Source organism: Puma concolor, chromosome E1 (assembly GCF_028749965.1).
Source record: "Puma concolor isolate L17-30 chromosome E1, mPumCon1.1.hap2, whole genome shotgun sequence".
NCBI lineage: Eukaryota > Metazoa > Chordata > Mammalia > Carnivora > Felidae > Puma > Puma concolor.
In genome coordinates this window covers 36,078,825-36,094,482 of record NC_141680.1, presented here as the reverse complement: position 1 = coordinate 36,094,482, position 15,658 = coordinate 36,078,825, and the positions used below count along the sequence as shown (strand labels likewise).

General features: G+C 43.1%; 2 protein-coding genes across 17 annotated transcripts in view; one reads left to right on the top strand and one right to left on the bottom strand.

The window, feature by feature from the left end:
• The window catches only part of MBTD1 (mbt domain containing 1), a 71,403-nt gene extending 60,785 nt beyond the window's left edge, over positions 1–10,618 (bottom strand). For 3 of the 15 annotated variants that reach the window (XM_086686930.1, XM_086686932.1, XM_086686933.1), the window contains exon 1: positions 10,031–10,287. In XM_086686930.1, the coding sequence (XP_086543056.1) occupies positions 10,031–10,051 (21 nt within the window). In that variant the 5' untranslated portion in view covers positions 10,052–10,287. Of the gene's footprint in view, positions 1–5,251; positions 5,351–9,328; positions 9,393–10,030; positions 10,288–10,315 lie in introns of those variants that run through there. The other 12 variants (XM_086686936.1, XM_086686937.1, XM_086686941.1 and 9 more) reach the window with 8 other exon arrangements.
• A 168-nt stretch (positions 10,619–10,786) lies between these two features.
• The window catches only part of UTP18 (UTP18 small subunit processome component), a 42,407-nt gene continuing 37,535 nt past the window's right edge, over positions 10,787–15,658 (top strand). For both annotated transcript variants that reach the window (XM_086686944.1, XM_025917062.2), the window contains exons 1-3: positions 10,787–11,125; positions 12,839–12,951; positions 14,288–14,386. In XM_086686944.1, coding sequence (XP_086543070.1) covers positions 10,787–11,125; positions 12,839–12,951; positions 14,288–14,386 — 551 coding nt within the window. The remainder of the gene's footprint in view (positions 11,126–12,838; positions 12,952–14,287; positions 14,387–15,658) is intronic.

The following is a 15,658-nucleotide window of genomic DNA, read 5'->3' as shown; positions in this document are numbered from 1 at the left end:
TTCAAATGGTATCATTTTAATCCCTTGTAATAGTTTAACCTACAGTCAATAGTGTTACTCTAGTTTTTCCCTCCTAGTTTTTTTAGCTCCCTTCTTTCCATTGTCAGATCCTGTAACATTTATGTACACCATTCTGCTACCTACACCCCTACTCCTGATTTTAACCTTAGTTCAAAAAGACATGTAAAATACTGTCAAACTTTTTGCAGAAAATTTCCCAAATATCTCTTTTAGATGCAGCTCATCCTTTAAGTTTCCTTGGGAAGGGCTCCTGAGAACAGTATTCTCTAAATTCTTGTCCGTGTTTAAAACGTTTTCTACAGTCTTGACATTCAAAAGACAGTTGACTGGATATAAAATCTTTGGTTAGAATTTTCTTTCCTTATGCTACCACATTATTGTCTTGCTTTGTAGGTGATACCAGTCGAATTCTCTAGACCTTGTAAGGCACTTCATCTTTTACCTGTAAGCTTGGAGAATTTTTCTGTTTCTTTAAAGTCATACAGCTTTACTAAAACATAGCCTGCAGTTCACCTTCTGGTATGAACTTCTGATGTATAGATCTAGATCTCTATAGCCAGAAAGTTTTCTTGATTATGGTTTTATTACCAGATTTTATTAAAAAAATTCCCCCCCTAATGTTTGAGAGCGCACTTGCACACACACACGTGCAAGTGGGGGAGGAGAGAGAGAGTCACAGAATCTGAAGCAGGCTCCAGGCTCTGAGCTGTCAGTACAGAGCCCGATGCAGGGCTCGAACCCATGAACTGTGAGATCACAACCTGAGCCAAAGTCAGATGCTTAACCAATGGAGCCACCCAGGCGCCTCTAAAAGATTTTTCTTTTTTTCTAAAAAATATTTATTATTTTTTTTTTTTAAATTTTTTTTCTTCAACGTTTTTATTTATTTGTGGGACAGAGAGAGACAGAGCATGAACGGGGGAGGGGCAGAGAGAGAGGGAGACACAGAATCGGAAACAGGCTCCAGGCTCCGAGCCATCAGCCCAGAGCCCGACGCGGGGCTCGAACCCATGGACCGCGAGATCGTGACCTGGCTGAAGTCGGACGCTTAACCGACTGCGCCACCCAGGCGCCCCAAAAATATTTATTTTTGAGGGAGAGAGAGCTCAGGCAGGGAGGAGCAGAGAGAGACAGCGGGAGATCAAGGATCTGAAGCAGGCTCTGTGATGACAGCAGAGAGGCTGATATGAGGTTCAAACTCATGAACGGTAATGAGATCATGACCTGAACTGAAGTTGGGCGCTTAACCGACTGAGCCACCCAGGTGCCCCCCCAAATTTTTATTTTTTAAAGTAATCTTTACACCCAACATGGGGCTTGAACTCACAACTCCGAAACCAAGAGTCACATGTTCTACCAACTGAGCCAGTCCAGGTGCCCCTATTCTTTTTCCTTATTGAGGGACACTAAATACATGTTACTTTTCGGACCCCTCTTCCATTTAAAGTATCAGTTAGAAAAGAATTTCATTTTCATTCTCTTGACCATTTTCCTGCTTTGCTTCAATCTCTTTTATTATGTTTGCCTTCGAATCTACTGTTTGGGGAAAACTTTATAATTCAGTCTTCATATGATAGGATTTCTTCTTCTTTTCTCTAAGTGTAATCTACTCTGATTTTATTTCTTCCTGTTTTTTTTTTTTCCTTTCTTAGTTTTAGATTTCTGAATCATGGTTTTCTTTTCCTTGTATCTCTAACCAATGGTCTGATGGCGTTTTATTTCATTTTGAGTGTTGTGTCAATTTTTTTCTGCGTTTTTCTGGGTGGGGGAGAGGAAGATTTTCATTAGTTGAGATGTTCTGATTCACATTATTTTTTCCAATAGGTCTGTCTGCATGTATTCCACTCTTTCCTATTTATTTCATGGTCAAGGGTTCCTGGTTCCAGAACGCTCCTATGTTTACTTTCTCTTTCTTTTTCTGTAAGAGTTGTTAGTTTCTCCTTTTCCTTCTTTCTCTTCACTGCCATGTCTCCACCTCTTCCCTACGAGGCACTGGTTACTTTCAAGCTCTTCTCCATGGCTGAAGCTGCAAACTACCAAATTTCAAACCTGTGTTCAGTATTTTGGAACTTAGTGTTGGAGTCTTCTCTTTTGGAAGCGATACTCTGTGCTTCATCTAAGTGTTCCATGGCCTAAAACCCTATCACTGAACCCATTAAAACCATTAAGCCTTCTCTCTCTCATTCTTCACATCCCGCAGGACTTGGCAGAAGGAGCTCCTGGAATCTGATTATTTCCCTTAGAGGTAATCTGAAGGTTGTGATAATCTGCTTATTTTTTTTTTTTAAACGTTTACTTATTTTTGAGACAGAGCATGAACGGGGGAGGGTCAGAGAGAGGGAGACACAGAATCTGAAACAGGCTCCAGGCTCTGAGCTGTCAGCCCAGAGCCTGACACGGGGCTCGAACTCACGGACCGCGAGATCATGACCTGAGCTGAAGTCGGCCGCTTAACCGACTGAGCCACGCAGGCGCCCCTGATAACCTGCTTATTAATAATGCTAAAGGCATGGGTGGTGTCTGATTGACATGTACTCTTTGTTGGCTTTATACAGATTTATGGAAAGGTGGGTGGGGAAATTGGATCAGGCTGCTGCCACTGTTCTCCAAAACTGAAGTTTACACATACATATTTACTCCTTTTTAGAAATACTGGTTTCGCCATTTTTTGAAACACGTTGTCCTCATCAGATTCACTTTTTGTATCACCTAACAGTTTTACAGAGTAAGTCTTCTCCATATTTATCAAATCTGATTCAGAAACACATTTTGCTGTATGGGAGTTTATTTTAAATTCCATAGAAATCCCTCACTGGACTGTTTTTACTAGTGATTTGTAAAGATCTATTATGACTAATACAATACATACAAGATGCTTGGTATGTGGCAGGCACATTCTAAGCACTTGATGTGTAGTAATGCATTTAATCCTCATAAATGTTATTACTCCCATTTTACAGATGAGGAAGCAGAGGCTCTAGTAGGCTAAGCAACTTGCCCAAGGTCATACTGCTAAAATGAACACTAGCCACATGAATCAAGAAAATAATCTTAAACCTATGTTAAATTTTAACCTGCTTTCTCTCTTTCTTCCCTTTAATTATTGTTTGTCAGCTAACTTCTGTAAGCACAGATAACAAGGATCAAATAAAACTATTTCCAGTAGTGTGCCTTTTTTTTTTTTTTTTTTTTTTTTTTTTTTTTTAGCACTTTGCTTTTCAAAATGAAACTGAAAAATCATGTTCATTTGTTTACTATCTATTTGAGACCTTGAGTGTAAGGTGATGGGAAACTGCAGTTGGGAGAATATATTACTTGGTATTCGGGCAAATGTGAAAACTCCTCACTCACCACAGAGAAAGTCAAAATATCTAGGATTCATACACTGGGTGATATAAGCCTAATCAGAATCATGGAGATACATTCTAGGTGAAAAAGCTAAAGAATTAAAAGGACTTGTTTCATGAGAGCTATATTGGGAAGAGAAAGAGATTGTTATAAAGGACCCTGTTTTGGGGGCACTTTTACCATGGTTTCACATTAGGCGTATGTATTATTCTTATAAAAATAAAGGTCAATTTCCATGAAGTGTAAATCACCTTCTTAAAATTCATTAAGCTGGTAAAAATGGAGAGGTTGAGGATATTTGGCATTGGCAAATGTATGTGTGGAACAGCCCTGACACACCCTTCATAGGAGGGAAAATTTATGCCACCTTTTTGGAGGACAATTTGACATTATTTCTGAAATCTTACAAAAACAGGAGTATGCCTTTTGACCATGTAATTCTGCTTTTTGGAATCCGTCCTTCAGAAATACTCAAAGGACACAAGGATCTGTGTGGAAAAAGGTTTCTTGCAGCAATAATGTAGCAGTGAGAAACTGGAGGCAATCTAACCACCAGTAGAGAGATAAATACTAATAGGTAAAGTACTGAGGAAAAAAGCAAATTGCAGGTAGGAATGGCATGACTCACTTTTTATTAAAAGAAACAATATATGCTGGTATGTGCACAGATTGATAGATCTATGTTTGTTTGTATATGCATTTAGGAAGATCCTAGAAGGAACAGCTAAACTATTAACAGGGTGAGAATGGGATGGAAGGATTATTAACTTTTCTATGGTTTTCATTTTCCTTTTTTTTTTTTTAAAGGGCGGGAGGGGGCGGAAAGACTCTTAAGCAGGCTCCATGTTCAGCATGGAGTCTCACGTGGGGCTTGATCCCACAACCATGAGATCATGGCCTGAAATGAAATCAAGAGTCGGATGTACAACCAACTGAGCCACCCACGTGCCCCCATTTTCCTTGTTTAAACAAAAAATGTATAATACTTCTGTAGTGAAAAAAATAAAACAAGGTTTTTGTAGTGGTAAAACATAAGCAGGAGTGACAAATCACAGCAGAATTTCATTTCCCTACTGTAACTGTCACCTGATGAACCTCTCTCCCTATAAAGTCTACAGAGGAATTATAAAACTTTCCTAGGAGAAATTTTACAGAAGATATTTGAGATTCTAAATGCAAGCACAGATAAATATACAACCAGGTAATAGTCTAATTTCAATATGATTAAACTCACATAAGTTAATCAACTCTCCATTATCCAAACCAATAGGGTACAGCAGCCCACCTAATTTTCTAGGTTTTATAGTCATGAAGCATAAGTTTCCTAAAACCTTGCGTTTGAAAGTTGTATGTGTAAACTCACAAAGTGAAAACTGAAGGAGTTAAGAGATCTATGATAACTAGACTCAGTAGGAGCTAGAGAGCTCTTTAGCCCTTGCTGGTTTTCCTCATTCTGCCATCAGGTGAAAAGCTGTCTGGCATAGGGGTACAATTCACTGGCCTAAACCGAAATGCATTTATTCTTGCTCAGCTTACTATTAGGAGGAAGATAAACGGTGAGGACTTGGGATTACTGGGCTTCTGTTTTCCACAAGTTCAATGAGAAAGAATAAATTCATGTCAATGATACAATCAAGAGGATACTGAAAGCAATAATATACTGAATCACCTTTTTAGACTGAAAAGTACCCTGGGAATAACAGGAGAGGACAATATTCTACATCCAACAGTGAACAAAAGCAAGCTGTTCTTGGACATGTAAGAAATACAAATTTCTATCTTTTGGGGTTCAAGTTCTGGTTCTACCACTTAAGACTTTGGATGTTAACAATTACTTTGGTCTCAGTTTCCCTCTCTTCTAAATAAGGAAAACATCACTTACCACACAGGAAGGATGTATGATTAAATAAAATAATTCACATGAATGGGCTTTCAGTTCTTCAGAAGAAAGCTATGAATCCTTAAGTATGAACCTGAAAAGCTAATTAAAAATAAGATGACCATGTCAAAATTAAATATGAAATGCAGTAGCCAAGATGGTCTTTAAAATCATTACCAGCTATCTATTCGATCACAAATAACAGAATTCATACTAAGGCTGGGACTGTAGTACAAATGCAGTCTGAGCAATCAAATGAGATCATTTATTAATATGTAAATATGGCAAAAAACAAGTTAAACAGACTATTCAGCATGATGTTGATTTGATACAACCCAAAACACTGATGTAGGGGCGCCTGGGTGGCTCAGTCAGTTAAGCGTCCGACTTTGGCTCAGGTCACGACCTCACGTTTTGTGGGTTCGAGCCCTGCATTGGTCTCTGTGCTGACAGCTTGGGGCCTGGAGCCTGCTTCAGATTCTGTGTCTTCCTCACTCTCTCTCTGCCCCTCCCCCATTCATGCTCTCTTTCTTTCAAAAATAAACATTAAAAAAAAAAACTTAATAAAAACACTGATGTAAGAAGATATTCTCTTGGTGTTTATCTTTTGAAAATATATCTGGAGCAGGTCGAACAAAAGATATATTGTCACTGAACACTAATAACCGTTGGGTATTAATAACGATACAATTAAAATATGGTTAAACACATATGTGTACGTAAGGAGATTATTTCTTTGGTGTATAAAATAATTTGCAACCAGCTAACTAAAGTTTTGAGGCCTAAAAGTAAAGCAATAGATGACATATCAGCCAATATTTATTGAGCAATATAGACAAATCATTATGCTAAGCAACAGAAGTACAAAAATGTTTTAGATTTACTATGCATGTCCTACACACAGACTGCCAACTACGGAGAACAAGGAATAGTTGGGAGAACAAGGAATTACTGAAGTAATGAGTACTGCATACAATCTGTTCCATGAGAATAAGAGTAGTAATAGGTAACAGTGATTAAAAAAAAAAAAGAAAAAGGGATTTGGGGAGGATACTTAATACTTTATCATTCATAGCACCTTAGTTTCTTACACACTGGCTGGTTTACAGAAATCTTGGGATTGAGGCAGCGCTGAAGCTCGGCCCACATTCAGGTGAGAAAGATGAAGACTGAAGCGGTTAAGCAACTTAAGATCACAGGTCAGAAGCAGCAGAGTGAGAGCCTGGCCCGTTTGCCAACTTTTCCCAGAAGCTCATTTCTAACTACACTCTAAGTTACCCACACTGAAGTGAGAACTAGGAGGGAGCTCAGAAATATTCAAATGCAGTGTTTCCCTAATCAATCTGAAAAAGTTTCTGGGGCATGCGTTAAAAACAGAGGCCTTGCTGCACACCTACTGAATGCTAACCATCAGGAGAGAGGTTTTGTATTGCTGCAAGGGCCACAAGAGGTGGTTTTAATGATTAGTTAAGCCTGGAAAACACTCTTTTATATATGCGTGTCCAAAAATCAAAATAAATCAAAATAAATCAAAATAAAAAACCCGGTCCTTCTGTTGTACTAGCTACCATTTAGGTGCTCAATAGCCACATGTGGCTAGCGGCTGCCATACTGCACAGCACACGTATAAAACATTCCAATCACTGCACAAACTTCTGTAGGACAGTGCTGATTCTAGACCAGCCCTTCAACGGGAGGATGAGCAAACAGAGGCACAGGATCTCGTCTGACAAGTGCTATGAAGCTAGTCAGTGGCAGAACTGAAACGCTAACCTAGTCTGCTAGTGCCTCTCTTTCTGTGTCACTTCATCCCATCTCAAACCATGCTTTATTCAAATGGGAATTACTTTCTTTCCACCCTTTCTTCTCGGTTCCAGCAAAGAAAGAAAAAAAGTCTACATTTGTGTGTGTGCATGTCAGGGGGGAAGGTCATGAAAAAATCATGATTAAATCTAAAGCAATCTGCAAATTTGTATAAAACTAAGAGTAGTGTCTGACAGTTAAGAATACTCTGGTGTTCGGAGGCATTTCTTAGCTTGCTTTAACCATTTTAACTCCTTCCTCGTCTACTGACCCGTTGTTTTTATCTTTCTCTTGGACTTGAAATCCTGAAACTAATGTTACATTTTAACCGGCTTACCTTAAAATTATAAACGTGAATAGGTTACATCTTATTCAGCAAATGTTTTAAAGATGAAAACTGAGAAATAAGGAGCAACCAAAAAATAGTACTTGTCTAATTTTAGAATGTGGTCACTCAAACCACTGAGCACTCTTGGCTTTCAGTAATCCAGTGGTTTCGTATTTGTGACATTAATATGTTGTTTTCACTTGCAACTTACAGCTCTACCTTCTTTTGACTACTATGTTATATTTTCAAACAACTCCAGGGACTAGAAGCAACTGAACTGCAGGAAGGTTTAGACAGCAACATGTAACCACCCATTAAAAAAAAAAAAAAAAAAAAAAAATACAACAGTGTCTTCTTTAAAAATAAAACCAGTTGTTCCTGTCTAGTATGTTCAGAACGCAAATGTCTCCTAAGTCAATTTAAGTCATGACAGTTCATGTTTAAAGCAAGCAGGAAAATAACTTGGGACTCCATAGTAATTAAAACTTTAAAGACAGAATTACACAGCTCTGTCAGCTTTTTTCAGCACCTAGTATTCATTTCCATGTTAAATTCTAGTGACTACATGTGGATGAAATAGATGTCAAACTCTATTTGGATTAAACTAAAAATTAAAATTAAAAATTTGAAAGCTAAAAAACATGGCCCAATAGAAAATACTTATGAACAAATACTTATTCAAGACAGGTTTACGTAATTTATAAGGCACCCAGAAGCCCTGAGATGGGTTCTATATAAATAGAAGCTACTTGTTATTCAGAGAAAGAGTGCAAAAAAAGACAGCTATTTTCTTTCTAAACACTCATTGGTGTTGAGGTAAACAAATGAAAAAAAAAACAACAACAAACAGTCTAAGTAAGCATGGCAGAGCACAGCAAGAGTCTCTAAGTCAGAAGAGGGGGAGAGAGAAAAATGTTGTTTCAATATTTTAAACAGGGCACTGGGAGTTTAAAAGGAAATTTATTCTTTGGTTTTTACACCAGATTCATTACTTCCACATCTTATATAGTCTTGACTCCATTTCAAGGAAGAGGAATGACAAGCGCCCTGCACATTCTAATGCCAACAAAACTACTTTTGGGGGCAGCACAGCTCACCAATTGAAGGACAACATTAGGAAAACGTTAACTGACAACAGCAGAAACTGAACTATCTCAGCTCCTGAGTGATAAACAGCATACACGAAAATGAAGAACATAAAAACTAATGCAAACTGTAAACAAATACGAAAGTGCTCCAAAAACTTCAAATCTCCTATAAGAACTGCACAAGAAAATAACAAAGAAAGAAACGAGAGCATTGCGAGGGAGGGGCCTTGAAAGGAAGCCGGGTTGGAAAGGAAGACACAGGTCAAAGTTGGGGGGAGGGGGGGAGTGGCTCTGACCACGTCTGCACCAGGAGATGCTTCTAACAGCTTCAGTACTATCCCCAAAGGCAATCTGAGGAATCCTTAGGGAGAGTGATTTAGGCAACAAGCTAATGTGCTTTGAGAGAGGAGACATAGAGAATGAAGCTGAGTTTTCCAAGTACAAAAAAGATGCACTCTAGTGACAGAGAACAGCCATGAAATCCCAGACTGTAATTCCCAAGCTTCCTGTAGAAAAATATCAACCGTCCTCAGGCATGCAAGCCAGTGCATCTGAAAAATGACCCAGCAAAGTTTTCAGCTGGCCCTCACTATCTCCCAAACCCTCCTTCCTCCACTTCCCTGCTGTTCTTTCCTGGCACACAAAATATAGGCCAATGAGCGGTGGGTGGGTGAGGAGGATGTGAGAGAAAATTTGAGAAGTAAAAAAGGGAGCATCTGAACAAGGGCATGAATGAGACTGGAAGGTCTAACAGGGGCAGGCGAACAACGATGCGAACGGCTGGAAAAGCGGAAGGGCTTTCCCGGGCGGCAGAGAGCGGTCAGGTTTGGGAAGGGTTTAGGCACAGGCCAGACTACCTACCACTTGTCAGAGAGGCTGCAGAGGGGACGGCTGCTTTGGGTGACCTCTAATGTCTCTTCCGACTCTGAAATGTTAGGATTCTTATTTCACAAAAGAGAACGCAACGGTCCCAGAAGCCCATCGACCTAGAACCCTTTTAAACAAGCGGCCCAGGCGGCTGCTGCCCAAAACACCACTCCCACCTCTCCCTCCCACACGTGCCCACCCCGCCCCCTTTCGCTATTTTCACCTCCACGTGCGAAATGCCTCGCGGCACTCGCCCCGGAGGGGACAGGCACCTTCCCCCGCAAAGCACCCGAATCTAGCCCCCGCCCCCGGGGCAAGTGAGGACTCCACTCTCCCACCCTGGACGGCTAAAAAAGGAAAAGTCTCAAACCCAGTCTCCCTCCCCCCACCAGCCAGGGCTGAAGGGGGAGGGGGGGCGGGACGCAGAGAAAAACTTTCTTCTAAAATTTTTCCTCCAAAGAGCGAAGGGAGCAGAGAGAACCCCGCCGAGTCCGGGGCTGAGGGGTGGGGGGAGGGGAACCCCCCGAATCGTTTAACGGCCGGTAGGGGGAGGGGGACTCTGGAGGTTGAGGGGGCGTGGGATGGAGAAGCAGGCCTGGGAGCGGGGTCAGGGAGCTGCAGGGGTTCCTGGGGTCGGGGAGCTGCAGGCGTCCCCCCCACCTGGCACACAAAGCGGCTGCCGCGCTCGGCTCTCACCAGATCCTTTGTGTTTTCCATCAGGGCCTCATGGGTAGGGGTTGTCCGTGCTCCCCGGGCCCGCGGCGCCCCCTCCCCGAGCTGGGGGCAGGCGCCTCTCCCCAGGACTACGGCGACTACAGGGGAGCCCCCGCTGGGCCCAGACCGGTGGCGGCTGCGGCAGCCCCCGGATTTCCCCCCTTTAACTCGGGTGGCCCCAGGATATCAACAACATTAGCATAGCCCTCCCTCCCCAGCGCGCCTGCGCCGTGACCCGCGCCCCGATTGGCCCACTTCCCTACATACCCTCCTCTCTCTCTCCTCCAGCGTGGGACCCTCTGCAGGCTCCGTACTCCAAGGGCTGTACCAAGACGAAGGGGTGGGAAAGGCAACCGCGGCTCGTGTGAAGTCGAGTGGTTACAGAGTCAGGAAGAAAAGTAGAAGTTTGATTCAGTCATCCCACTCTATACTCTGGCTTTCTTGTGCTCCTTTCAATCAGTTGCAGCCGCGAAGTTGTGTTGGAAAAAATTTTCCACTCCAGTCACGCCGCTTCCCCCTCCACCCGGAAGATTGGTCCTCCCGGAGGAACTCCCCTACGGGGAGGGGTTGGTGAGGGGAGTGGGCGTTACGTAGGGAGAGAGTGTCGGTCACGTGCTAACAGGCCGCGCAGGCTCCTTCCGACCCCGCGGGGCCTCAGCGGCCGCGGAAACCGAACCGTCTCGGCGCACGCGCAGCAAGGTTCCACGTGAGCGCCTGCGTTTCTTCTCAAACCCAACGATGCCGCCGGAACGTAGAAGCCGAACGAGACCGGACCGGAGAACCGGAGTGAGGCTGGGCCGGAAGAGCCGAATGAAGCCGGACCGGAGAGCTGGAGCAGGGCCGGGCGGGCCGCCCCGAAAGGCTGCTCCTTCATCCCAGCGGAAACCGCCGGCCCGGCCGAGCACAGCGGCCGCTGCGATCGCAGTCGCGGCGGAGGAAGAGAGACGGCTCCGGCAGCAGAACCGCCTGACGCTGGAGGAGGACAAGCCGGCCGTGGAGCGGTGCCTGGAGGAGCTGGTGTTCGGCGACGTCGAGGACGACGAGGACGCGCTGCTACGGCGTCTGCAGGGCCCGCGGGTGAGGGAGGCCGCGGCGCGCGGACTGGGCGCGCTCGGGCGGGGCGCGCGGTGGGCGGTGAGCCTCCGGGGGCGGAGCCTGGGCGACCTGCGGCGCCGGGAGCGCTCAGGTCGGCGGGCGCCCGAGAAGGCGGGCGCCGACGGGTGCCAGACTGGAAGTCTCAGCTGGGCGGGGACCTCGCCTTTCTCCGCCCCCGGGGCAGCCCCTGCGCCTAGTATCCAGCAGGCGCTCTACACGTACGTTGAGCGAACTGCAGGCGCGAGCTTTTTTCGCGGCTCAGCCCCACCTCCTCTCCCCCAAATCATTGTTTCTTTCCTCGTCGTTCGATCCCCTGCCTCAGCACCTTGCCGTGATTTGGGAGTTGTGGAATCAGAATTCGTGGGCCCGGGCCTGGGAATGTGCGTTTTAACAGCTTCCCAAGTGATTGACTAGCGAAGTTTTGAGAATGATCGTGTATTTGCCTGTTAGGTCGTTGTTAGCCTGTTGGGGACCACGTACTTTTCCTGGCAGTGAAAATCTTGCATTCTTTTCATCATCCCTTTTCCTTTTGCACACTTTTTTATCAGTTTTTTTTTTTTTGCACACTTGTAATCATCCCTTTTATGCTATAACTTTTTTTTTTTCGAGACAAGGAGAGTTCCAGAAATTGTTCTAGTCAGTGGAGGAGACACAGCAACGGACAAAACCTGACAAAAATCCCTGCTGTCTTGGAGCATGTGTACTAGAAGAAGATAAAATGCAAACATGTCAGGGGCATGTGTTGAAGAGAAAAAAATGAAAGTATTAGTCAAAGGAAGATGAGTGTGTGTGGAGAGCTGTGAAATTTTACGTAGGATGGCCCAGCAAAGCCTCACAGAATACTCAGTTTGGGAAATGAATGCAGACCTACTAAGTGGCCAGTGTCAATTGATTGCCAGAATCTCCTTTGGGTGCTTATGAGAGAAGCTGCAGAAAACTAGTTGAGAAGTAGAGCACTGTTACTGGACAAATGCTGGCGGGTGGGACAGTTTTGTAGTTGAGAAAAGGGACATTATGTGTGAGGTGGGATTTGTTGAGCTTTGAAGGATCATAGGCTGGTAATAGACCAGGGAGAAATCAAGTGGACATGTCTAATATGGTCTTTGGAAAAGCTCAAGCTCATTTCTGGGAGCGTTCTATGGTCTAGATTTAGATTTGATAGTTGAGTGTAAGTTTTCTTTTTCTTTTAAATAAGCTAGCATGAGCAGGGGAGAGGCAGAGAGGGAAAGAGAGAATCCCAAACAGGCTCAGTGCGGTCAGCATGGAGCCGGACATTGGGCTCCATCCCACAAACGCTGAGCTCATGACCTGAACTGGTATCAAGAGTTGGACACTTACCCAACGGAGCCACCCAGGCACCCCTCAATCACGTTGTTTTTGATGCTAGTCTGTCTCTCATCCCGTGATTTCTGTAGTTCCCGGATTTTTCCTGCTCCTTTCCTCACCTGTCACTTACCTTTTGTTGTTCTTGTCTTACTTGATCTTTTCCTTTCAGCATGTCAGCGTGCTCTCATCCTACCTGCCTGTCCATCTTATGGTGCTGTTCTCTAATCTCTGCTTTTATGTTCTGTCTCTAGCATTTGCTCTGCTGGCATTGTCCCATTATTTCATCAGAGGGCCTACAAAGCATTCTTACAAGACATCTAACTAGTCTGCTGAAAAACTCGTGTTTGAAGGCAATTTTGTCATCTCTAGGTTCAAGTACAGGAAGACTCCGGTGACTCGGAAGTGGAGAATGAAGCAAAAGATAATTTTCTATTTCAAAAGAAGCCAGTTTGGGTGGATGAAGAGGATGAAGATGATGAAATGTAGGTTTCTGAGTTTTTCTTCCAGAATTCCTCTGTGTACTTTAAAAATTATTTTGCAAGTTTTAAAGTTTTCTTTTTTTTAATTTTTTTTTTTTTTTTTTTTTTACCATTTATTTATTTTTGAGACAGAGAGAGACAGAGCATGAATGGGGAGGGGGGGGGGGTCAGAGAGAGAGGGAGACACAGAATCTGAAGCAGGCTCCAGGCTCCAAGCTGTCAGCACAGAGCCCGACGCGGGGCTCGAACTCACAAACCGTGAGATCATGGCCTGAGCTGAAGTCGGATGCTTAACTGACTGAGCCACCTAGGCTCCCCTTAAAGTTTTCTTTACAAGTTGGTGATTATGTGAAGATTTGAAAAATACTGTAAAACAGAGAAGAGAAAAAGGTCATTCATGATCCCACAAGCAAGGGAGAACCAGTTAACACGCTGGCATTCTTTCCTGCTCTCTTCTCCTGTGTGCCGTATGGAATAGCAAAGAAAGCACGGTGTTTGGTGTCATGTTTGAGTTTGCCTTTTTATTTGGCCACTTCCTAACTGACCAAGGGCAAGTTTGGAACTGCCTTTTCTCTTTTGAATGGAGGTAACAATAGTAACAATATCAGAAGGCTTTTGAGAATAAATGAAACGGTATATGTGAAGCTCTTAGTGCAATGCCTGAAACGAAAGGCTAGGGACAAAGCACACAAAATATCTACTTTAATAAGTGAGAATGTCTTGTCTTGCGAGCATTTCTCCCCACTTAGGAGTAAAAGCTTTGTAAACATTTTAAAATGGATAAAATTCAGTCCATTTTGTGAACTAATTGTAATTTATCAAAGTATTATTGTTAGATAGGTTTTCTTATTTTTTCCTTAAATTCATAGTGAGACAGATATTTTTCTGTATAAATCTTTTTCCAGTTTCTAATTATCGAAGAAAGATTTTTTTGAGGTAGAATTACTTAAAGAGCATAGGCACGAGTATGGTTCTTGATAAATACTGCCAGATTGACTGTGAGGTTCTACCAACATACCTTCCCATTGAAAGGTGTCCATTGTACTCCATTCTTACAACCGATGCTTATCTTTTTTTCAGACTTTGTCAGTTTAATTGGGTGGGAAATACCTACTTAATCTGTGTGGAGAAAACATTTTTGTCATTAATCATTGGTGTTTTTTCAGAGCGTTTTCTATTACGTGTATTTATTTTTTTTTTTAAATAAACGTGTATGTGATGTTCCACACCTTACAAATGTTTGTATTTGGTTAAATGTGTTTTCAAATTATTAAAGGCAACAACTAGTTAGGACAAATCCTTAAACATCATTTAAAGTATACTGTTTTGTTTTTTATAGGGTTGACATGAAGAACAATCGGTTTCGGAAAGATATGATGAAAAATGCCAGTGAAAGTAAACTTTCAAAAGACAAACTTCAAAAGAGACTTAAGGAAGAGTAAGTGTCTTTTTCCATGTGATTTACCAAGTTGTGTTTATAATCAGTGGTTTATTTGGATTCCCTGAGTCTTTGGCTCTCACAGCTTCTTGGGTAGTGAGATTTCCTTTTATTTTTTGGTTAGATTTCCATTTTGAAGATAGTAAGAGCACTGCTGTTGGAAGAAATGATTAAGTTTTAGTATTTTTATTTTTTTAAGTAGGCTCCACCCAGCGTGGAACCCAACACAGGGCTTGAACTAACGACCCTTAGATCAAGACCTGAGCTAAGATCAGGAGTCGGACACTTAACCGACTAAGCCACCCAGGTGCCCCAAGGGTTAGTTTTTTGGAGGGAGAGGGATTACAAGTACAAAAAAATATTGGAAAAATTTTGTAATCCCACTACCCACTTATAAGCAGTGATAATATTGCTTGCTTGCTTGTTCATTTCTATATGGTAAACTAAACTTTTAGGCTTTTAGTTGATCACAGCTGGGAAATATACATATATTTTACATTTTATTTATTTTTGAGAGAGAGAGAGAGAGAGCGAGAGAGAGAGGGAGAGAGAGAGAGACAGAGCACAGTGGGGGAGGGGCAGAGAGACTGAGACACAGAAGCTGAAGCAAGCTCCAGGCTCTGAGCTGTCAGCGCAGAGCCTGATGGGGGCTCAAACTCACAAACTGAGATCATAACCTGAGCTGAAGTTGGACGCTTAACCGACTGAGCCACCCACCCAGGTGCCCCAAACATACACATATTTTAAAATAATGATTTCGGGGTGCCTGGGTGGCGCAGTCGGTTAAGCGTCCGACTTCAGCCAGGTCACGATCTCGCGGTCCGTGAGTTCGAGCCCCGTGTCGGGCTCTGGGCTGATGGCTCAGAGCCTGGAGCCTGTTTCCGATTCTGTGTCTCCCTCTCTCTCTGCCCCTCCCCCGTTCATGCTCTGTCTCTCTGTCCCAAAAAATAAATAAACGTTGAAAAAAAAAAAAAAAAATAATAATAAAATAATGATTTCATCTTGATTCTTCCAATTCCAACTTACAGATCTTCAAAAATATTTGAAAAATGGAAAATTTTTAGGGGCACCTGGCTGGGTCAGTCGGTAGAGCACGTGACTTTTGATCTCAGGGTCATGACTTCAAGCCCCATTTTGGGTGTAGAGCCTACTTTAAAAATTTTTTTTTTTTTTCCAACGTTTATTTATTTTTGGGACAGAGAGAGACAGAGCATGAACGGGGGAGGGGCAGAGAGAGAGGGAGACACAGAATCGGAAACAGGCTCCAGGCTC